Source organism: Hemibagrus wyckioides, linkage group LG20 (assembly GCF_019097595.1).
Source record: "Hemibagrus wyckioides isolate EC202008001 linkage group LG20, SWU_Hwy_1.0, whole genome shotgun sequence".
Classification (NCBI taxonomy): domain Eukaryota; kingdom Metazoa; phylum Chordata; class Actinopteri; order Siluriformes; family Bagridae; genus Hemibagrus; species Hemibagrus wyckioides.
The window spans coordinates 17,670,466-17,691,993 of NC_080729.1; the positions used below are offsets into that span (position 1 = coordinate 17,670,466).

General features: G+C 39.3%; 1 protein-coding gene across 3 annotated transcripts in view; it reads right to left on the reverse strand.

The window, feature by feature from the left end:
* pde1cb (phosphodiesterase 1C, calmodulin-dependent b) overlaps positions 1-21,528 on the reverse strand; it is a 118,117-nt gene that overhangs the window by 35,134 nt on the left and 61,455 nt on the right. For all 3 annotated transcript variants that reach the window (XM_058418520.1, XM_058418521.1, XM_058418522.1), the window contains one exon: positions 1,963-2,076. In XM_058418520.1, coding sequence (XP_058274503.1) covers positions 1,963-2,076 — 114 coding nt within the window. The remainder of the gene's footprint in view (positions 1-1,962; positions 2,077-21,528) is intronic.

Genomic DNA, 21,528 nt, shown 5'->3' on the forward strand with positions numbered 1-21,528 from the left:
AAAAATCATTCTAAAGTTGTGAAAGAGAAGAAATCCTGCTCTGGTGAAGAACAGCAGACTTTTTTTGTTGTTGAAATTTTCAACAAAGTTCTTCTAGATAAGCCAAGTATCAAACCCAGTTTCCTCACTGATGTGATAAAACAGTCAGATGATGGATCGTGGTCAGATTATGAAGATCCAGGATAAACTGTTAACCCAGGGTGAAGTATGAACAGTGTGAAACGTCAAACAATACAACCTGAGATTTTAAACTCAGAGTTTTAATCACCCAGGGGAAATATTTCACGTATAAGAAACCCTAAAGTTTTTTTTTTCTAGTTGGTCTGACTATTTTATCGACGTTTTTATCCGTCTTTATTAAGTCTATTAATCTCTGCGGCTCTTCGTGCATTAAAGATTTAATAGTTTAATAAAAGAGAGCGTTCTAGAAGAAGAATCTGTTGAAATCAGATAATGTGCTCAGATAACGCGGTTGGATTTTGCTTCACTTTGCATTAGTGACTCTTATCAGTAGACTTCCTGTTTGAAGATGATCTTACCCCTGTCATCTAACCTCAAAATAAAAAAAGCTGTATACAAAAAAATGAGTTAAAAGTGATGACAAATTGCAATGACTAGATTCCACTTATGTAGATAAACCTAAATGACATAAAAGCTGTTTAAACGTTTATAACAGCATCAGATGTTGAAAGGTTTTAGACATTAGACCTTATGAATCGTGACCTTATGACTCTTATGACATTATATTTCTCTTGCATAGTTGTGTTTGTGTATCCTCTATCATGTCAGTGCCACATAATGGTAATAATGGGTCATAGTGGCTCAGGAATGACAAACTAACGACACTCTAATTAAAGAGTTGTGTAGAGTTTTCTCCGCCACATTAACACGTCCCCTTATAACAAGCTATGAGACACACTAGGAAATATAGAACTGAGCTCAGAAGTGTGTTCTAAATGTCATAAAGTGTCATAACGATGTTAATTGTGCTTGATTTGATGACTGCAGATACATCCTGTGTCTGAGTGAGCCGTTAATGTAGCTTTATGTCACAGCACAATGTCAGTATTTTTGTTTGCCTGTATGATTTATTTTCCTTTCAGGCAGTAGTTCAGTCGTCGTCTCTACATAATCGACATAAAATGAAAAGTACATCTGTTCGTAAGCATGCAGTATTCTGTTCATTTTCCAATTTGCATCGTTTTCTATGAGTTCGGCTCGTACGGCGTCGTCCCGCCGAATATCAACTAGCCTTGAGCCAAGCAATCTGCACGCTGAGGAACGGTGGAACATAAATCTCACTTTTATTTCCACAAACAAGCGTTCTCATCCTGGCTGGATGGAATAATTGAACGTGGCTGGGTGTAAAATGCTTCCAGGTGGCTTTCCGCATGAAAAGACTTCTAGTCTGTAAAGTTTAACGTACTGGATTTGAACCGATTTCTACTGCATGTTATTAATCGATGCTGGATTTAACCCCTTCCCTCATGAATGATTTTATCTCCAGTCGCAAGTCTGATATAAAATGAGTCTGTTGGCTTTCCGTGTGTTTTTGGAGAACCTTACACAGAATTTTACTGGTTGAAGATCAAATTTTGAGCTTCTTTTTAGATGAACAAGCACTCGGAACATCTCAGAGAGCAGAAATGGGTTTGATATCAACATTTACTTCGAAGATAGAAACATTAGTGTGGAAAAAAACGAACCATTTTGGCTTTTGGGGAACTCTTCTATGAATATCTCACCCCTAGAAGGCTCGATAAAAACAGAAATACTTCTAAAACATGACAAATCCTTAAAGCGCTGAGTGTCCGCTTTCATATGAGCTTCATATTAACCACCACTGTGAATTAGGACATGACAAAGACGTTCAGTGATGAACATGGACACAACAAAAACAGGAAGAAATTAATTTTGGCCTCTGGGGGAAAAAAGAATTAGGGCTAAATGTGGATTGTTTACCTCGTCTCTTCGATGTAGACGGACTCGAGGACCGAGGCTGCATATTCGAGGTTCTTCTTCAGGTCAATCAGGGATGCTTCTCCTCTCTCCAGCTGTTTCACCAAACACCGCAATCTGGACACATAATACAGCCAAAAAGTCATACACGATCAAAATATAATAGAAATACACACAAACTTGATATTTTATTCATTCACCCTTTCAAATACGTCGTCGTTTCTATAGTAACAGCTAATTCCCTGGAGATTGTATGGCTGCATATAAACTGCTGTATGATTAATAACAAACAGAAAAAAGTGTTGTGTGGATAAGATTTCGATCAGAAGGGCGTGTGTGTAATGTGTGCTCTTTCTCGCCTGTGTGAGCGCACACACACACAAACACAGAGACAGACAGAATTCAAGGCTGCGTCTCAATCTGCACGATACACACTGAAGTAGTGTGTAATCTAAAATAATAATATCACTAATAGCGGAGTGATCAACAAGACGGTTTAGTATGACAGAATTCAGTGTGTGTGTGTGTGTGTGTGGGTTTAAAGTACTGTAAGAAATCCAAGTTCAAATCTGTATAATGTATGTAAATGGTGTGTTTGGTAATCAGTGTGGGAAATATTTCTTAAAGGTTGACCTTGTTCCCTAGACGGCTGACAGCTTTTACAAAGAAGTCATCATCGGGTCAAGAGAAAGGTTTCCAGAGTGCATAGCTGTGTGTGTGTGTGTGTGTGTGTGTACGTGAAGTACATCACAAAAGACCACTCAAAGCACAACTGAATCCCACATTGACCCTCTCCATCACATTCGTCATGGAAAAATAAAGCGGATGTCTTCAATCGACAATAAGGACACATCAAGAAGGAGAGAACACATCATGAACACCCCCCACTCCCTCTTTCCCCCCTCTCCATCCTCTACCCCCCCCCAACAACCCCCTGAAACCCTTCTTCTCCCCCTTCCAGCCATCTTTTCAACCCCTTCACTGTCCTTGTCCTCAGCTGCTGTGCTTGTAATCAGACCCTGTAACAACCACACGTATGCACACACACACACAATTCACGTAGAACAGATGCACAACCCCAGTTGCTGAGAAATGTGTATTCCATGGCCGTGATGACTTCTGACAACCCACAAGCACTTCCTGTTAGTCATCTCTAAACTCGATGTGAAAACGGTTTCGAGGCAAGCGTGAAATGTTTACAGCCGTGTGCTCTAGTAATATTCTTCGATTTATTCATTCACCAGAACTATGGTGACGTCCAAAATGAATCCAATCCGAGCCTTTTTGCGTACTTCCTGTTTTTCCTTCCTGTTCTGTTCGGTCTTCTTCTTCTTCTTCTTCTTCTAATTGCTAATCTAGAGATGTACGCACTACATTAGTTCGAGTTAACGTCTTGTTAATTGGCTGCAAACAAACCGAGCCTCGAATCATTCCCTTTTCAAGCCGGTTGTTATTGTTGGATTGTTGCCTGGGATGAATGATAATGATCCTGATAGAGTGGAGAGGGCTTTGGGTATAGATGAAGAGAGTGAGAGAGAGATGGCTTATCTTGGAACAGATGTTTGATCATGTGTCAAGTGCACCATAACCAAGCTCATGCCTAAATCTAAAAGCCAGGCTAGTGAAGTATATCTGAAATCAGATTAAAGATGCTGAAGGGAATGTTGAGTTGAAGTGTAGTATCTATCTATCTATCTATCTATCTATCTATCTATCTATCTATCTATCTATCTATCTATCTATCTATCTATCTATCCATTCTTTTCTGTAGCACTTATCCTATACAAGGTTTCTGGGAACCTGGAGTCTATCACAAGAGACTCTGGGGACAAGGCAGGGGACACCGTGGATGCAGTGCAAAGCTATCACAGGACACACACACACCTAAACTCCTGAACACGGCTCTGGATCTGGTGGAGAAAACCGGAGAACCACGAAGAACACGAAGAAACCCCTGAAGCCCGGGGAGAAAACTTCATGGGAACTCCGCCCACTTTGGAGGTGTGAGGCAAACATGCTACCCCAGTTATTTGATATATTATCAATTTAACCCCAGGATAAAAGATCAGAAAATGGCATTAAACATCCCAGCGTGTAAACAAACTCATGTGCTTCATGAATATATTACAAAATCTATTTTTACAAAACTTTTCTATTGACAAGTATTTATGCTATTTGTGGTGCTTTATAAGAGCTTGACTACTCACACAGGCATGTGAAGCTTTAAAGCTACTTTGACTCTTACAGACCAGTGTGGCTGTTTGTTTTGTTCAACTGTAGTGATATTTCTTTAATCATTCTTGCCATTTTGAATCCTTCCTGAAACATTTTGGACTGAAATCGCAGCACAGCAACACGAGCAACCAGCACGAGCAGCGTTAGCATCAAGCTAAACATCGGACAATAGTAGAGCAGCATTAGCGAATGGCTAACCGGGCTAATTGTTAGTGATACTTTTAATGTTCTCTAACCAGTGCTTAGATTATAGATTTAAAAACAAGTACTGTGTCCTGATATTAACTAAAGCCAAAAGACACAGCTACAGTTAAACTTATACTATAACTTGTATTTCCCAGTTTACAACAGGTAAAAAAAAACGCCTCGTCAACTTGATATAATAACTCATCTTTAAAAGTTGCCTTCGAGGTGAAGTTGTAACTTGTAATTCCCAGTTTAAAAAACAAGATACAACTTCACCTAGAATGCAGTATTGTTACTAGTAATAAATAAAATGATCTGGCAGTAGAATAAGATGATTTCAGCTTGAAATTAGTTAAAGAATGGCCACATATTGGCTTAATACTGCAAGTATTTAACTTACAGTCTCCTACATCCTCAATATTGTGCCAATGATGTCATTTTCGACAGTTTTTATATCACCCATAAAAGTCTCCTTCCTTGTTTTAATGTTATCGCTACACATCCCACGCATCGCCATCTCTTCTCTGATCTTTCTGATGCTTTGTAGCTCCGGAGGGACCTGCTGTCCATGATTTATCATCCCGAGCACTCGGAGACTAAAACGGACTCCCGCTGTCCCACATGTGTCAGAATGAGTGCAATCGATGCCTGAGGACAATTTAATCGCAGAAAAACGAGGGCTTTACACATTTATCCCGTACTGTGCTTCGAGCTGCTTACAGAGGGAAAAAACCCCACAACAACTCCCAAACAACTCCTCCATGTTTCAGACTGCCACCTGATCTCCAACTCACACAGTGACAGACAACAAACACGACCAGCCCGCGGTCCTAACGCATCAAACTCTTCGGTCCATCCGGGATCCGTCATGGTTGTTATTCTGGTTGTTGTTGTTTGGTTTGGTTTTGTTTGCTAGCGGAATGAAGAGTGGATCCAGGATGAGATGACAAGCCCTTAGGTTTTTTTTATCACACTCAAGCTGGGAAACACGAACCATAATAAAATATCATCTATATCCATAAACCCACGTCTGTGGTATTAAAACTTGTGTGCTTTTTTATTTTGAGGAAATCATGACCACATGGGAAAAGACTGAATAAAGGTTTAAACACGGGATCATCATTTTATAGCATAATATAGAAAATTGTTTTGACCATTTTTTATGCCTTTTGTATGTTCAGTCCCTACAGGATTCAGCTGAGTTTTTATTTATTTATTCATTTATTTATTTATTTATTTATTTACGGCCAAAATGATTGATTTTGCTTCCGATTTTTTCACTATCTAAGGAAAACTATTCGAATTGCTAAAATTGCAAGCACAAGATTCTTCTTTTAAACTACTCCCAGTGAACACGCATGTAGTCTAGCTAATTTTTAAAATTCTAATTATTATTTAATAGTCTAATGTTAATCTTGAGCTTTCGTACTTATGTTCTGTAACGCTGCTTTGAGACAGTGTCCATTGTTAAAAGCGCATAACTGGCATAACATTATGACCACCGGCCTAATATTGTGTTGGTCCACCTTTTGCTGCCAAAACAGCTCTGACTCGTCATGGCATGGACTCCACTAGATCCCTGAAGGTGTGCTGTGGTATCTGGCACCAAGATGTTAGCAGCAGATACTTTAAGTACTGCAAGTTGAGACGTGGGGCCTCCATGGGCTTACAGGACTTAAAGGATACTTTTGATAGATACTGACCACTGCAGACCGGGAACACCCCACAAGAGCTGCAGTTTTGGAGATGCTCTGATCCAGTGGTCTAGCCATCACAATTTGGCCCTTCGTCAAACTCAAAGCTCAAATCCTTACGCTTGTCCATTTTTCCTGCTTCTAACACATCAACTTGAGGAGAAAATGTTCACTTGCTCCTAATATATCCCACCCACTAACAGGGGCCATGATGAGGAGATCATCAGTGTTATTCACTTCATTTGTGGGTGTTTTATTTCAAGCAACCAGGTTTATTCAATTCCAAAAAGGAACTGATGCTAATCAGACATTAACCATTTAAACTCATTATTTAAGATGTTTCGTATTTTAGATACTATAATTCCATCCATGTCTTATCTATTCAAGCAACATTGATGTGTCCACCTAAATCTCTTTGGATATTTACACTACAACTCGCTTGCTCCGCATTTATTTGCAGTGATGTTTATCTCCCAGACCCCCACCGTCCCCAACCTCCCATCATCGTTAATGCAATAAAGTCGAAAACAATTAAGTGCACAGTGAATATACCTGCTGCATCGGCAGCCAGCAGCTCCATTTAATTTGGACTCGAGCACTACCAGCTCTGCATTTCAAAATATTACGGACGTCAAGTTATAAAAGCGTCCATCAGAACTTCTGTCGGCGATTGACAGCTGAATCGAATCCTTTATGTCGTCCATACAAAAAAGCTTGTCTGTGGTGGGAGGGAGAGATGACGGATGTGCCAAGACATGCGTAGGAGCAACGTGATGTTTCGTGCCCACTGACTGGATCAACTCAGCCCACCCATATTCATCAGTGACAATCACATTCATTAGAAAATCGTCCCGATCGTACGGCTTCCCTCGTCCATCACAGAAGCTGGAGTAACTGAGGAGGTGGCTTCATTGTTGGTTCTCTCTCTATATTAGAAAAGTATTTTATTCATGAAGCTGCTGATGTTTTTTTTTTCCACTCCCGACTTCAGCTTCCTGTAAGAGACGGGACAAAAATAGTTCCTAAAAGTTGAGCTCGCTCTCACGTATTTTGTCAAACGGTCCGTCCGAATCACGTCTATTTTTGGACACAATCGACAAGACTGCATATGACTATCACTGATTGGCTACACGACTCTACAGTGCGGGCTAGAAAGAAATCAGCCCCTTCTTCACATCTTCATCTCATTCTGTGGATGCTTCTCATTTATTTACACTTACCTTTATGCCATTAGGTTCACTAGGTCACGGATTAAGAATTCCACCAGTCTAAAAACTCTGTTGGGAAGGTAATACAGCAAGAAAAGCACCAAGACAAGACATTATTTGAGATTGAAATGCTAATATAAGTACCTCAGGAAGAGGTAGATCTTTAGACTTTAGTAAAGACAGTCAGTGATTCAGCTGTTCAGACACCTAGGGGAAGTTCATTCCACCACCGAGAAGCCAGAACAGAGAAGAATCTTGATGGGTATCTTGGTGTGACCAGTCATGCAGTGTTAGAAGATCAGAGGAAGTGTGGAGCAGTGAAGGGTGTGATAAATGCTTTGAGGTATGAGGCTGCTGATCTGTTTCTGGCTTTGTAGGCAAGCCTCTGTGTTTTAAATCCAACCAGTGTAGAGAACATAGCGATAGGACAGTGTAGAAGAAAGTAAGAAGGTTGAAAAGAAGTCCTGGAGCTTCATTCGGGATCAGTGTTCAGAGGCAGAGCTGACAAGAAACTGAGCAAAGCACCCAAATGTGGCTGAATTCTGATGTTGTAAAGGGGAAATCAACAGACTAGAGTGTGACCAAGACTGATTGTCCATTGTTACGCCGATGTTGTGTGCAGTGATCACAATCAGAGAGTTGTCCAGAGAGATTGCAAGATCCCTTCTAGTTGCACTTGCTCTGGTTTGATAAGAATCCAAATAAGTCTGCTTTTTTGAAGAAATAATCATCAGTCGGCTTTCGTCAGGAAGGAATAAGCGCAAAGTCAATAATGAACTCAGAAACTACACTGACCTGTAAGTACCTCAGGAGCTCTTCTACGTGACTATAAACTGTTGAAGAAAGGACATTATTCAAATTTACATCATTTACTGTCCAGATGAGGATGAGGTTCCCTTCTGAGCCCGGTCCCTCTCAAGATTTCTTCTTCATATCATCTCAGGGAGTATTTCCTTGCTTTCTTTGCCTCAGGCTTGCTCATTAGGGACAAATGTTAGAGATAAATAGTAACTTTATTACTATAATAATTTTTATTCTATGATTTTCTTTACTTCTGTAAATCTGCTTTGAGACCATTGTTCAAAGCGCTATACAAATAAACTGAATAAATTAAATGGAATTAATCCTGGATGGGTGATGAACCATGAACCTGAAAAGATCTGATGTCATTTTCAGCCTAGAGAATTTATACTAGAAGTTTCTTCCGCACCATACAACATAATGCAGCTTCTGTGAAACGGAAATTTCTGGCATTTGCTTTTGGAAAATGTCCTTAAATCATGGATCCTAGGTAATTCCTAAAATAGCTCTAGTCTAACAAGCGAGTCCTTTTGCAAATGACACAGGCCTGCTTACATTTTTTCCATTAAGCCACAGCATAATAGTCTCAAATGTTTCCATCTGAGTGCTCTGCCTAAGTAGTACATTCTTCACTTCTTTGTGTGTGACTAAGTAGCCCTCATGAAACATCCAGCCTCTGTTTAATGCATTCGAAAACAACTGCGAGACGAAACACAACGGCTGTTTGATTTTTTTTATGTCATCACACAGTCGGGAGGGTGACAATGTGTTGTTTGCTGTAACTTCCCTGCCGAACGCACTCTTTTGAAATGACATGCAAATGAACCTACTCATCTCACAGCGAGCCACTTAATTGTGCTCTTAGCTCATCAGCATCCTGGTGCTAGATGCGGAGGGGGAAAAAAAAGGTAAAAGATAAAAGGTTTTGCACATCTTAAAGGGAGCAGGAACCCGAAGATCAAAATCTCAACCGGGGAGAGACGAGTAAGAGATGCGTTATTCAGACTAAAGGCAAGAGTGATATCCAGGTTTGATTTACGAGCTCGGTGCTGTCAGTGTAAACGTGATTCATGCAGCACAAAGCCTTTATGGTGGGAGGTGAAGCGGGAGAAATTAGCTTCACAGCGCAGGAGTAGTCGGGGGGGACCATAAATCCGTCGTCACAACGCAGGGCCGCTGTTGATATTAGGCATCTCATGGGATATTTATGCTGAAGTCCGTGTTGGGAAAGGAAAGGGTTTCTTCTCTAGTAATGAAGCTCAGGATGAATTTTGATCAGGGTGAATGAGAGGCTTGGAAACAGAGCTGAAGAGGTTGGAGTTTTCCAGAAGGGAAGATTTAGAGCTATGGTGTGAGTGGTGTGGTGTTGAGGAGTGGATTGGAAGTGTGAGTTGGTTTGCTGTAAGTTAAGTGTGCAGCAATTATAGCGAATAAACAGTCTTCTTCTTTTTCTTTCGGCTTTTCCCTTCAGGGGTCACTACAGCAAATCATTTCTCTCCACCTTTCCCTATCTTCTGCATCCTCAACACTTGCACCCACTAGCTTCATATCCTCATTTATTACATCCATATACCTCCTCTTTGGCCTTCCTCTTTGCCTCCTGCCTGGCAGCTCCATGTCCAACATTCACCTACCAATATACTCACTCTCCCTCCTCTGGACATGTCCAAACCATCTTAATCTGGCCTCCCTAACTTTGTCCCCCAAACGTCCAACATGAGCCGTCCCTCTGATGTACTCGTTCCTAATCCTGTCCAAACATGTCACTCCCAAAGAGAACCTCAACATCTTCAGCTCTGACTCCTGTCTCTTCCTCAGTGACACTGTCTCTAAACCATACAGCATGGCCGGTCTCACCACTGTCTTGTACACCTTCCTCTTGATCTCACTGATAGTATTCTATCACAATAACGAATAAACTGTAATTAAAAAGAAAGTCTCCAAAAATTCTCCACAATTTTCTCAATTGACTCTGTAACCACTGTCCTAACGAATTCGCCATTCTGATTGGCCAGATGGTTTTATTTCTCTATAACAACAGGATAGAATTTGAACCACTGGTTTTTGCTGTATTAATGCACTTGTTCTACGTTTCCATAACAACAACTTAAAGGAACTTGCTTCACGGAAACAAAAAACTATATGTAATTATAAACGAATGAAAAGTATGACTTTTGTTAACGTTTTAATAAGATAAATAAAACTCACTGTTATAGGAAGATATATAGGACGACTGTCAGGTCGTATACTTAACAACATTTATATGTTATGTCAAAAAAATAAGTACGAAAAATGAATGGAGTGTATTGTAACGATGCGTTAACGATGTTAGCATTTAATTTAACATTTAATTTTGAATTTTCGTTAAAATTGTAACGTGAATGTTTAACTCAAGTGAAAGTAAAAGGAACGTAAACTGTGACATCATCGTATTGTCTTACCTCAGTTTCAAAGTATGCTATCTGCTTGGAATACAAATCCAACATTAACCCTTAAAGCTAATCCCTAACCCGTTTGCCCCACTGGAAATGCACTAATACCACCACATCCATCTCAAACGCAGAGCTCAGGTTGTGAGTAAAGCTTTCATGAGGCGTATTAGTGCACAAGAGTAGAATATAACGTGTACCAGGAGCAGGTCTGGGAAACACTGATCTGAAATCCTGCCACGGCATTAACCTGGGGTCAGAACGGCAATCACCACACACAGATTACACAAATCTCAAACCTCAGCTTCGGCGTGGAAGATGAGGAGCGAAACGCAACGCAACACCTTCTTATTTTTTCAGAGATATTACACTCTTATAGCCACCTGTGTTACTGTGCAATAGTGGGACCCTGGAGATCATCAGGAATTCTGTAGGTAAAGGGAAAACTACTCAGAATGGAGATTAGACGATTAGATTTTTAACAGCAGCTCGGACAGTAATAACCAACCACTTGTGAATTTAATCGCAGGTTCATAGTAATGCCGTCGTTTTAATACTGTAGGCTCTTGTTTCTATAGGAACAACAGGGATTGATGAAGGATATTCTATATAATCCAGTGATGTTCCAATGTGCAATATTTTAAAATTTTATAATTTTATATTTTATAATTTTTTATAATCTTACTTTTTACTTTTACTATTTGTATTGTTATTTAGTTTATTATTATTTGTATTGTGCAATATTTTTTATTTATTTACTTTCTTTTATAATTTTTTACATAATTTCTTTTCTTTTACTATCTGTCTTTTTAATTCTCCTTCTTTCTATCTTTAGGTTAAAAACCTGCACATTGACTGTTGAACTGCTGTGACAATTGAGTTTCCCCACTGTGGGATCAATAAAGTTTTATCTTATCTTATCTTATCTTAGTCCTAGATTTATAATAAAAAAAACAATACATGCTGTCGAATCATTGATGTGGTAAAGCTTTCTGCAAAGAAATGTGTATAGAAGGAGCCTTGAGTGCTAATGCAGGAGGTTTTCCTCCATGGGAAAGTCTTCAGGACAGAAAAGTTTAGTCTTTACCATTAACTCTTCTTTTCCAGTACACTGGAGGAATGGAAATCATCTTCTCAGACATTTTCGCTCAGTATAAAAACTGGCCTTAAGTCTGATATTAAATGAGTCGGGAACTCCAGTGTGTTTTTCCCTCTGTTGGATAACCTTACATAAAATTTAACTGGTTGGAGATCAAATTTGAGCTGCTTTTTCGATGAACAAGCACTCGCAGCATCTCAGTGATCAGAAATGGGTTCAACAAACTGTTTTTTGTTTTATTTAAACCTTTTTGTGAATATATCGCCCCAAGTAGCTTAGATAAAAACAGAGATACTTATGAAACACTACAAATTCTTCAAGTCATGAGTATCTGCTTTCATATGAGCTTCATATTAACCACCACTGTGGAGTGAGACATGAAAGACAAAGACATTCATTGCTGAACATGGACACAACTAAAACAAGAGCAAATGATATTTTTTTGGCCTGACAGGAATTATCCAACAAGAAAAAAGATGGAGGATACCAGTAATCACAGCTGAATATATTTCAGACCAATGATTCTCTCATTAAAGTTTAAATCCCTGCTTTATATCTTTTTTATATTCCAGCACTGGCCATTACAGTCCATTATGGTTTGGTCAGGATCCAGTTACTCATTACGTCTTCACTAAAGAGCATCTTTACATCAATAATGTCATCATGAGCTGAAGACTGCACTGACCCTGAGGCTTTCGAATGACCACGCAATGATCCGATAAACACTGGCTACGAACCGTCTGAAGTCAGACAGCAGGAGTCATGGCTTTGATGGATCGGCAGCCTGTTATCCCGTCAAACTGGCAGGATCAAATCCCTGTGGGTTTCAGAACATCACGATGCTTGACATTTCTACAACACACAAGTGCAGAGATGCAGAAACGAGCGCACGGTTAAAAACGACGTGATCAGAAGACCATCAAACCAGCTGTCTGTCATTCAGATAACCGTTCTGTATAAACATGCTGAGCAGAAAAGCATCTCAGAGTGTCGCATTGAACTTCATCATAGATCCCTCTTCCTGGCTAATAGGAGTGGAATCCTGGGAAGTTCGTATTGACGGGTTGGGAAGTCGTAAATTACAATGTCAGGTCAATTTGTCTGGAGCAAGATGGACGTTTTTAGCTCAATTGTACAATGCTAGCATCTTTTAAGATAAGATAAGATAAGATAAGATAAGATAAGATAAGATAAGATAAGATAAGATAAGATAAGATAAGATAAGATAAGATAAGATAAGATAAGATAAAATTAGATAAGATAATCCTGTATTTGTCCCACAGCAGAGCTCTAAGGAATTACAGCAGCAAAGGCATAGCAGCTAAAAAATATGTATATAATATCAAGGCAAAGTGATTCAAAATTATTAATAAAAATTATATAATGTGTTATAAACATATACAAAAATATACAGAAGACAATAATAATAATATTAATAATAATAATAATAAATAATAATAATAATAATAATAATAATACATTTTTGTACAGGCAATTAGCTTGTTTAATATGATATATTATTCATTTTATACATTAAAAGAAATATTTAAAGCCTGAAATCAGCTTGCGAGGCGAGTAAATTTCAACAAATACACTCCATTGACAATCTACTGATTCTACATCCACTGATTCCACCATGTTTTCAGAATGACACGCCCCTGAACCAGAAAGTCTGAGCTTAAAGAAAATCCCACATGTAATTACGACTTTATGATGGCGTTCATGTGCAATTAACTCGTAAATATGACCTTGACCAGGAATCATGATTCTTCTGTTGTGGCCCAGGACTCAGGACTCAGAACTCAGGACTCAGGTGCTGTGCAATTTGAGGTGCATTTTTTCTGGTTATTTAAGTTACTACCAGCTCCAAACACTTTTAATTGCATTTTGTTGTGTTTAACTGAAAGCTCTTGACCTGTATCTGCATCGAGCAGTCTTGTTCCGATGTCGCAGTGTCAGTGTTTCATTCAGGTTGCAGTTTCCTGAATAGTAAAACCTTGAAGTTTGGCAACCTTTGCGTTAAGGTCACAAGCCTTCTGATGCGACTGATTATTGACTCCAACCCAGCAGCATTTGGATGCTAGAACCGAAATGACTTTTCCAGTCGAGAACAGCTGGTCATGCCACATCAAACGCAATCAATAATAATTATGTATAATTAGCATCGGCAGCGGCAGCAACACACTTGATTGACTCGTTTTACATGAACACAAAAGTTGCCTACATACAAAAGCATTGATATGAATAAGTTTGTGTTGCATTTTTCATAAGTTGTAATCATTCATTAATCGGTGCCGTGCCGTGCCTCTCCTGTTCGATCAAGCGCCACTCCGCCCCCTCGCCGAGTCTCCGCTCCAATGTCGAGGAGGACGCCGTCACGTTCATTAGGGTTTCCATTAACTCCCTAATTATGTAGCAAAACAACATGGTGACATTTGCCATGTCTGTGCCTCCCGCTCTCCCTCGGCTGGGCTTCGCTTTATTTCTACTTTATTTCATCGGCCATTAATTGATTTACCTTCCACTTGCGCAAGCACTAATTAGTAACATGGGGCATGTGGAGGAAAGATAAAAAGAAACGAATAGAGAAAAAATAGCGCTTGGAACTAAGTTTACACATCATTAGCGATGTTTGCTAGGTGGCCGTGCTTCCGTGAACTTCCGTGCTAGCTGTTGTAATCCTGTTTTCCTCGCAGTTTGAGTGCCAATTAGTTTATTGAACCAAATTTATAGCTAGTTAATGGGCCGTGTGGGTGCGTGTGTGTGTGTGTGTGGGTTTGTGTGTGCCTGTGTGTGTGTGTTTTGTCATCTATCATTTTGTTTTGGTAAGACATTGTGTATCCTTTTTACAAGACCAGACCAGAAAGATTTAAGCAAAATGGGAAAGAAAACTGTTACTCCAACCATATTAGCTTAGAATTATAAGAGGGATTGATGTCATAGCTAGCTTGTTGCTAGCTAAGCTTGTAATGAGTTAACGTTCATGTCTATTTTCAGATTTTTGTCTGCAGATTGCCTGAAACAGTTCACTAGCAAAAAAAGGGACTAACAGTCTTATAGCTATAGTAGCTAACAGGCTTGTAGGGTACTAACAATCTTGTAACTAGGTAACAGTCTTCTAGCTAGATAACAGTCTTTTAGCTAAATAACAGTCTTCTAGCTAAGTAACAGTCTTTTAGCTAGGTAACAGTCTATTAGCTAGCTAACAGTCATATCTATTATCTTAGCTTTGTATGCAGATTGCCAGAAACAATTCACTAGCAAAGATAAAGGGACTAACAGTTTTAGCTACAGTAGCTAACAGTCTTATAGCTAGCTAACGGTCTTGTAGGAAGCTAACAGTCTTGTAGGTAACTTACGAACTGTAAACCACCTAACAGTCATATCTATGTTCTTATTTTTGTCTGCAGATTGTAATTGGAAATTGTTCACTAGCAAAAATAGGGACTAACAGAGTGGTAGCTACAGTAGCTATCAGTCTTGTAGCTAGCTAACAATCTTGTAGCTAGCTAGTTTTATCTATTATCTTATTTTTTTCTGTTGTTTAATTAAATGTTTACTAGCAAAAATGAAGGGTCTAACAGTTTGGTAGCTGTCTTGTAGGAAGCTAACAATCTTGTAGCTAGATAACAGTCTTGTGGGTAGCTTACAAGCTTTTAGCCACCTAACAGTATCTATTTTCTTATTTTTGTCTGCAGATTGTCAGAAACTGTTCACTAGCAAAAGAAAAATGACTAACAGTTTTGTAGCTACAGTAGCTAACAGTGTTGTTGATAGCTAACAGTCTTGTAGCTAGCTAACAGTCTTGTAGCTTGATAACAGGCTTTAAGACAGCTAACGGTCATATCTATTTTCTTATTTTTGTCTGTTGTTTACTTTGTAATTAACTGTTCATTGTGTAATTAAATGTTTACTAGCAAAAATAAAGGGAGTAACAGTGTGGTAGCTACAGTAGCATTGTAGCAGTCTTGCCGGTAGCTAACAATCTTGTAGGTAGATTACAACCTTGTAGCCACCAAAAAGTCAGGAGGAAATTTTGCTGATTCATTCAGTCAGTTTTGTTTACAGAGTGCATACAGAGTAAGAGCTCTCCTCTCACGCTTAGCTAGTAAGGATTTGATGTAAAAGTTTTCTTCTTGCCAAGAGATGATTGGAAACTCAGCTAAGAACTGATTAGCTTTTCATTTTCATGATAAATGTTAATAAATAAATACACTTTCTCCCTGCATGAATGCATCAAATACCATTATCGTGATTGGAAAGAATTCATTTAGATTAATATGTGCATATAAACACCACACAGACCTAGAAGCGTTATGAGGAAGCTTGGGACTGGAGTGTAATCTGTCCTGCTGGGTTACGCAAGAAGACAAGATTAAAGAAGTCCAGGGATTCCAGGGAAGAATGAGAGACAGATGGGAAAGTTGTATGGATGTATGAAAGCATAGGGAGGAGGATTATTACTGAGGAGTCCTGTGTGTGTGTGTGTGTGTGTGTGTGTGTGTTGGGGGATGAGGGGAATATAGAGTTAGAGATGCCATTAGAAGATACGTTGCTTTATGTGTGACACGTCTAGCATGATTGCCCCCCCCTTTTTTCCAGTCATGCTGTACCATTCTGTAATAATATTTCCGCTCCGCGCAATTTCTTCTTATACGTTTCCCTAATGATTAGCATTTGTTTGTAGACTAGCATGAACAATTCGCCCTAAAACACAAAAGAGCAAATTCTTCCCAGGTCAATATTTAAGCATCTGGTGCCAATTTCCTGCGGTTCTGCATTTCTTCGGAAGAAAAGGTCAGTTTGTCGCGTCCGCTTTCTCCGAGCCGACAAAAGCTATTTTGGTTTTTTTGAAAGGTCAGCAAATCTGCATATCACACCACAAAATGAAAACATCTGAAGCCACCTCAATCAGACCGGTGCACACATACACATACACACACACACACACACTCAGAGACACAGCATCAGGTCGTTTTAATTGCTCTAAGCGATGCAGCTGCACTCACACAATGCCCTACTGTGCCTGTTAGATTATTTCCTGCGACGTCTGTGACATACATCAAACTACACTCTGATTACTACAAATCACTGAACTACTGTGTCCAGCAACAATGACACACTGACACACACACACACACCTCTTATACCTTCATGTCTTTGGAAATCTGTTAACTGCTGATAAACAGGTCTTGTAAACAGACAGACAGACAGACAGACAGACAGACAGACAGACAGACAGACAGATAGATAGATAGATAGATAGATAGATAGATAGATAGACACTTTGAACAGAGATTTCACATCAATCTGAGCTCCATTTCATCTGATGAAACTTAATGACAGACATAGATAGATAGATAGATAGATAGATAGATAGATAGATAGATAGATAGATAGATAGATAGATAGATAGATAGATAGATAGTTCTGATCTATCTATCTGTCTGTCTGTCTTTCTGTTTGTCATTAAATTTCATCGGATGAAATGGAGCTCAAATTGATGTGATAGCTCTGTTCTATCTATCTATCTATCTATCTATCTATCTATCTATCTATCTATCTAGATAGATAGATAGATAGATAGATAGATAGATAGATAGATAGAACAGAGCTGTGTAATCCAGCTGAGATCTCCTGCACACACTGAAAGAATCTGAACCTAATGACAGACAACTCGATCGTTTACAAGACAAACAAACCAGCAGAAGAGCCTGAATGATGTAATCACCAGACCATCACTTTGTGAAACAGTCCAAATATTTCCCAGTAGGCTTTCATTCCACCACCTCATTTTAACCAGTCTACATTAACTAGGTTAGAACTAGATAAATCTGGTTCAAACGGTTATGTAGCTGGAATCTGTTAGCACTAAAGCCAGATAACTTACAGCACATCTCTCTCCACTTTCCATGCAAGTTTGTTCTTCTAAAGTAACTTGGCGAGACTACACCAGAAACGTCCATTCATCACACGCTTGGCATCGACTAGTGTCCTGGTAGGAGTGAGGAAAACAGGAAGTTAACAGGAGGGCTCTGTGACAAAGCCAGACATGCTCCTGGAGATCTACCATGCGGCAGAGCTGATTTCCAAGACACCTGGCTCTAATATCGATTAGCTACAACTCAGAACTTCCTGTTTTTTACCCTTAGACCAAAATGGATGGTCACAAGATGGTGTGTAGCACTGGTGTGTCTTCTGTGTGAATACAAAAACAATCACAAATACCTTTATAACACGCCCTGGAATGTTTGTCATTCAGTTTTTCACTTAACTAACATTAGATATATGATATAAGCTGGGTTAATTCACTGAAATGACTATCTTGTAGCTAGCTAACAGTCTTGTAGGTAGATTACAAGCCTTTTGCTAGCTAACAGTCATATCAATCTTTTTTATTTTTGCCTGCAGGAATTGTTTACTAGCAAAATAAAGAGACTAGCCATTTTTTAAGTTCAGTAGCCAACATTCTTGACCATCTTCTAGCTAGCTGACAGTCTTGTAGCTATTTGTGAAAAAGTGTATGTAACGTGGGCAAATATAGCAGGACAGGAGTGTGTATGCACTGTGGAAAGTTTCAGTGTCGCTTGTGAGGGTCAAAACATAGGGACACGATATTGCCAAAAGTTTTGGGACACCCCTCCAAATCATTAAATTCAGGGGTTGGGCTCAGCCCCTTAGTTCCAGTAAAAGGAACTCTTAATGCTTCAGCATACCAAGACATTTTGGACAATTTCATGCTCCCAACTTTCTGGGAATAGTTTGGGGATGACCCCTTCCTGTTCCAACATGACTGCACACCAGTGCACAAAGCAAGGTCCATAAAGACATGGATGAGTGAGTTTGGTGTGGAGGAACTTGACTGGCTGACTATGTGGAATCGATCTATAATCAGTAAACAACAAAAACAGTCCAAAGGTCCAAACCAGGAAGTAAACAGGACTAGGAAAACAAGGCTTGGAATTTATTTATAGACTACATAGACAATGACTGAAGAAGTAACACGCAACAGAACACTATAGGATAACAAACCTCAAATCATAAAGCATAATGTGTCGGATTTTTCACAGACATGGCCATGAATTTTACACAACCTTTCTACTAGCAGAGCGGAGCGCTTCTCATATAAGCTCTTTACTATGACCTTCACAATGGTTAGGTCGCTGTGGACCGCTACACAATGCTCACTCCAAGCCATTATCCCCACACTGATATGCATTAATGGTCAATCCTTGACATTTTTTGGACAGTGGTTCTCATCTGATGCAGAATTTCCACTAGAGCTCGATTAAACACAATTAATTAAGCCCTGTAATGATGAGTATGGGTTTTTCCTTTCGAAAAGTCTTATCACAAGGTCTAAAGCACTTACTGCAGGGCACACTTCACACAGCATGCACTATCTACTGTTTAAACTCTATTAGAGAAAAAGCTGTATTAGAAAATCTGAATAAAAGCTCATAGCACTTTGTATTTCAGGCAAGTGTTTAGCTTTCTAGCTGCCAGGAGCTAGCAGCTGGATACAGTAAATTCTCCAGCTAATAAAATTTATAGTAGATATGGAAATTAGATATCATCATGAAGATTTGAGGTTTATAAACTTCACAATGTTACTAGCTAGCTATATTCAAGAAGATTAGCTTGTAGAATCCCTGGTTAGTAATATAGCACAATTTGTTATTAGGTAGATTTATTCCAGAAGATTAGCTTGTAGGTTCTTTAGCTAATAAACTGCACAGTATGTTATTAGCTAGCTTTATTCAAGAAGATTTGCTTGTATGTTCTTTAGCTAATTAACAACATCTCATTTGTTAGCTATATTCAGGATGATTAGGTTGTAGGTTGTCTGGCTAATAAACTGCATTATATGTTCTGTGGATAGTAAACTGTATTAGCTAGCTGCAACATTATTATCAAGCTTATTCTTCTTTATTCAAGAAGATTGGCTTGTAGTTTCTTTAGCTGATACAGTTGGTAGTTATATTCAAAATGATTAGCTTGTAGGTCCTCTGGCTAATATTAAACATGTTAAATGTGTTAGTTAGCTAACATTGTGCAGGGTCTGTAGCAGCTTCTAACATTAGCAAGATAGCTGCATAGCTTGTAGATGATCTGTGTGACAACAAAGCAGAATCTTGAAGCTCTGGAGCATCAAAAGTACTGCATAAAACCTACTGTAGTGTTAGATGAAAAGAAAATATTCTTCCCTCCCCAAGTTCCCCAAAGCTTTTCAAAATTATTGGTGTGTCTTTTGGCCAACAAGCAAGCACACGTCACCAAAGGGAGGTGAAGGAAATTACAAATATCTGCAGGTCTCTGCCAGGCAAATATTATTTCAAGCCAGGGTGAGCATCTAATGAAAGAGAATTTGAAATGAAAATGAAACAAGATGGGTCTAATCAAGACTCTTTTTGTAGGAAGATAAATTGTGATTAATCCAATGGAATGGATTGTTATCTGCATTATTTTTGCAAGCTCCTCTAACTCCTCTCATGTGATTCACCTAAATAAAAAGGAATATGAAATGATACTCAGAGTGTGTGATAATCAAATCCATTCAGGCTGCACCCTGGCGTAGCTCTAGATCGTGACACATCCAGGGTCTGAAGGATTGGTCATGGTCAGATGTGCCACACGAAACCTGTATGAATGTCCACTTTTTAGCATCATTAACCTCAGGAGACACAGCAGAGCGATAGGAGAGCCGGCTGTGATGGAACGAGAGACTGATGGCTGGTATAAATCCAAGCGCTGGGCTACTGCCAGCTGGATAAAGAGCACTTTGGAGTGAGGGGTTATGATTACATTACAGATTGAATTGTGTCACTAATCACCAGAGCAGCATTGCAAGGAGTGTTTTTCTTCCAGGGCTGGTTTCCAGAAGGCACATGACAAAATCCATATTAGGTCTTCATTCAAATAGATGAAAAAATCATCCTTTTACAGAAGAAGAAGAAGATTGCTCTTACATACAGCCTTGTGAAAGATCTCTGCAGTAACAGATGCACCATAAATAATCCCTGTTAAATCTGACGAGCAAGATTGACCAGCTAGAACCAGTCCGACCACCTAGAACCTCCCTGAAAAAGTCCAAATCATGTTCCCAGTATTACCATCAGATTTGACCATCTAGAACCAGCATGGCCAACCAGAATGGAACCGACTAACTAAAACCAACCTGAACCATTCTGCCCAGCTAGAAACAGCTAAAAGTGTCCAAAACCATACTACAACCATGATTTGACCAACCTGAACCATCCTGAGCAGCTAGAACCAATCTGTCCACTAGTGCCAGGTTGAACGTATCCAATACTGATTTGACGACCTAGAACATACTTATATGTATGAATCTGACCAACTAGAACCAGCCAGCTGACCAGAATCCTGACCAGCTAGAACAAATCTGTCAAGATAGAACCAGACCGAAAGGGTCCAAAACCATAATATAATCACATAAGGTTTGACCAGCTAAAATCAACCTGAACCATTTTGAACAGCTAGAACCAATCTGTCCAGCTAGAACCAGACTGAAATGGTCTAAAACCATACTACAACCATCAGGGTTGACCAACTAGAACCAGCCTGAACCATCATGACCAGCATGAACCAGATACATACTGTAATCATCCGGTTTGACCAGCTAGAACCATTATGACCAGTGAGAAGCAGGCTAAAAGGATCTAAAACCCTTCTGAAACTATCAGATCTGACCAGCTAGTACAGGCTTGATGAGCTAGAACCAACTGAACCAGCTAGAACCAGCATGAAACTATCCAAACCCAAAATATAATCTTCAGAGTTGACCAGTTAGAACCAATCTAAACCATCCTGACCAACTAGAACCAACCTGAACCATCCAGACCAACTGGAACCCCTCTGACCTGCTAAAACAACCTTAAAACCACCAACACTGACCA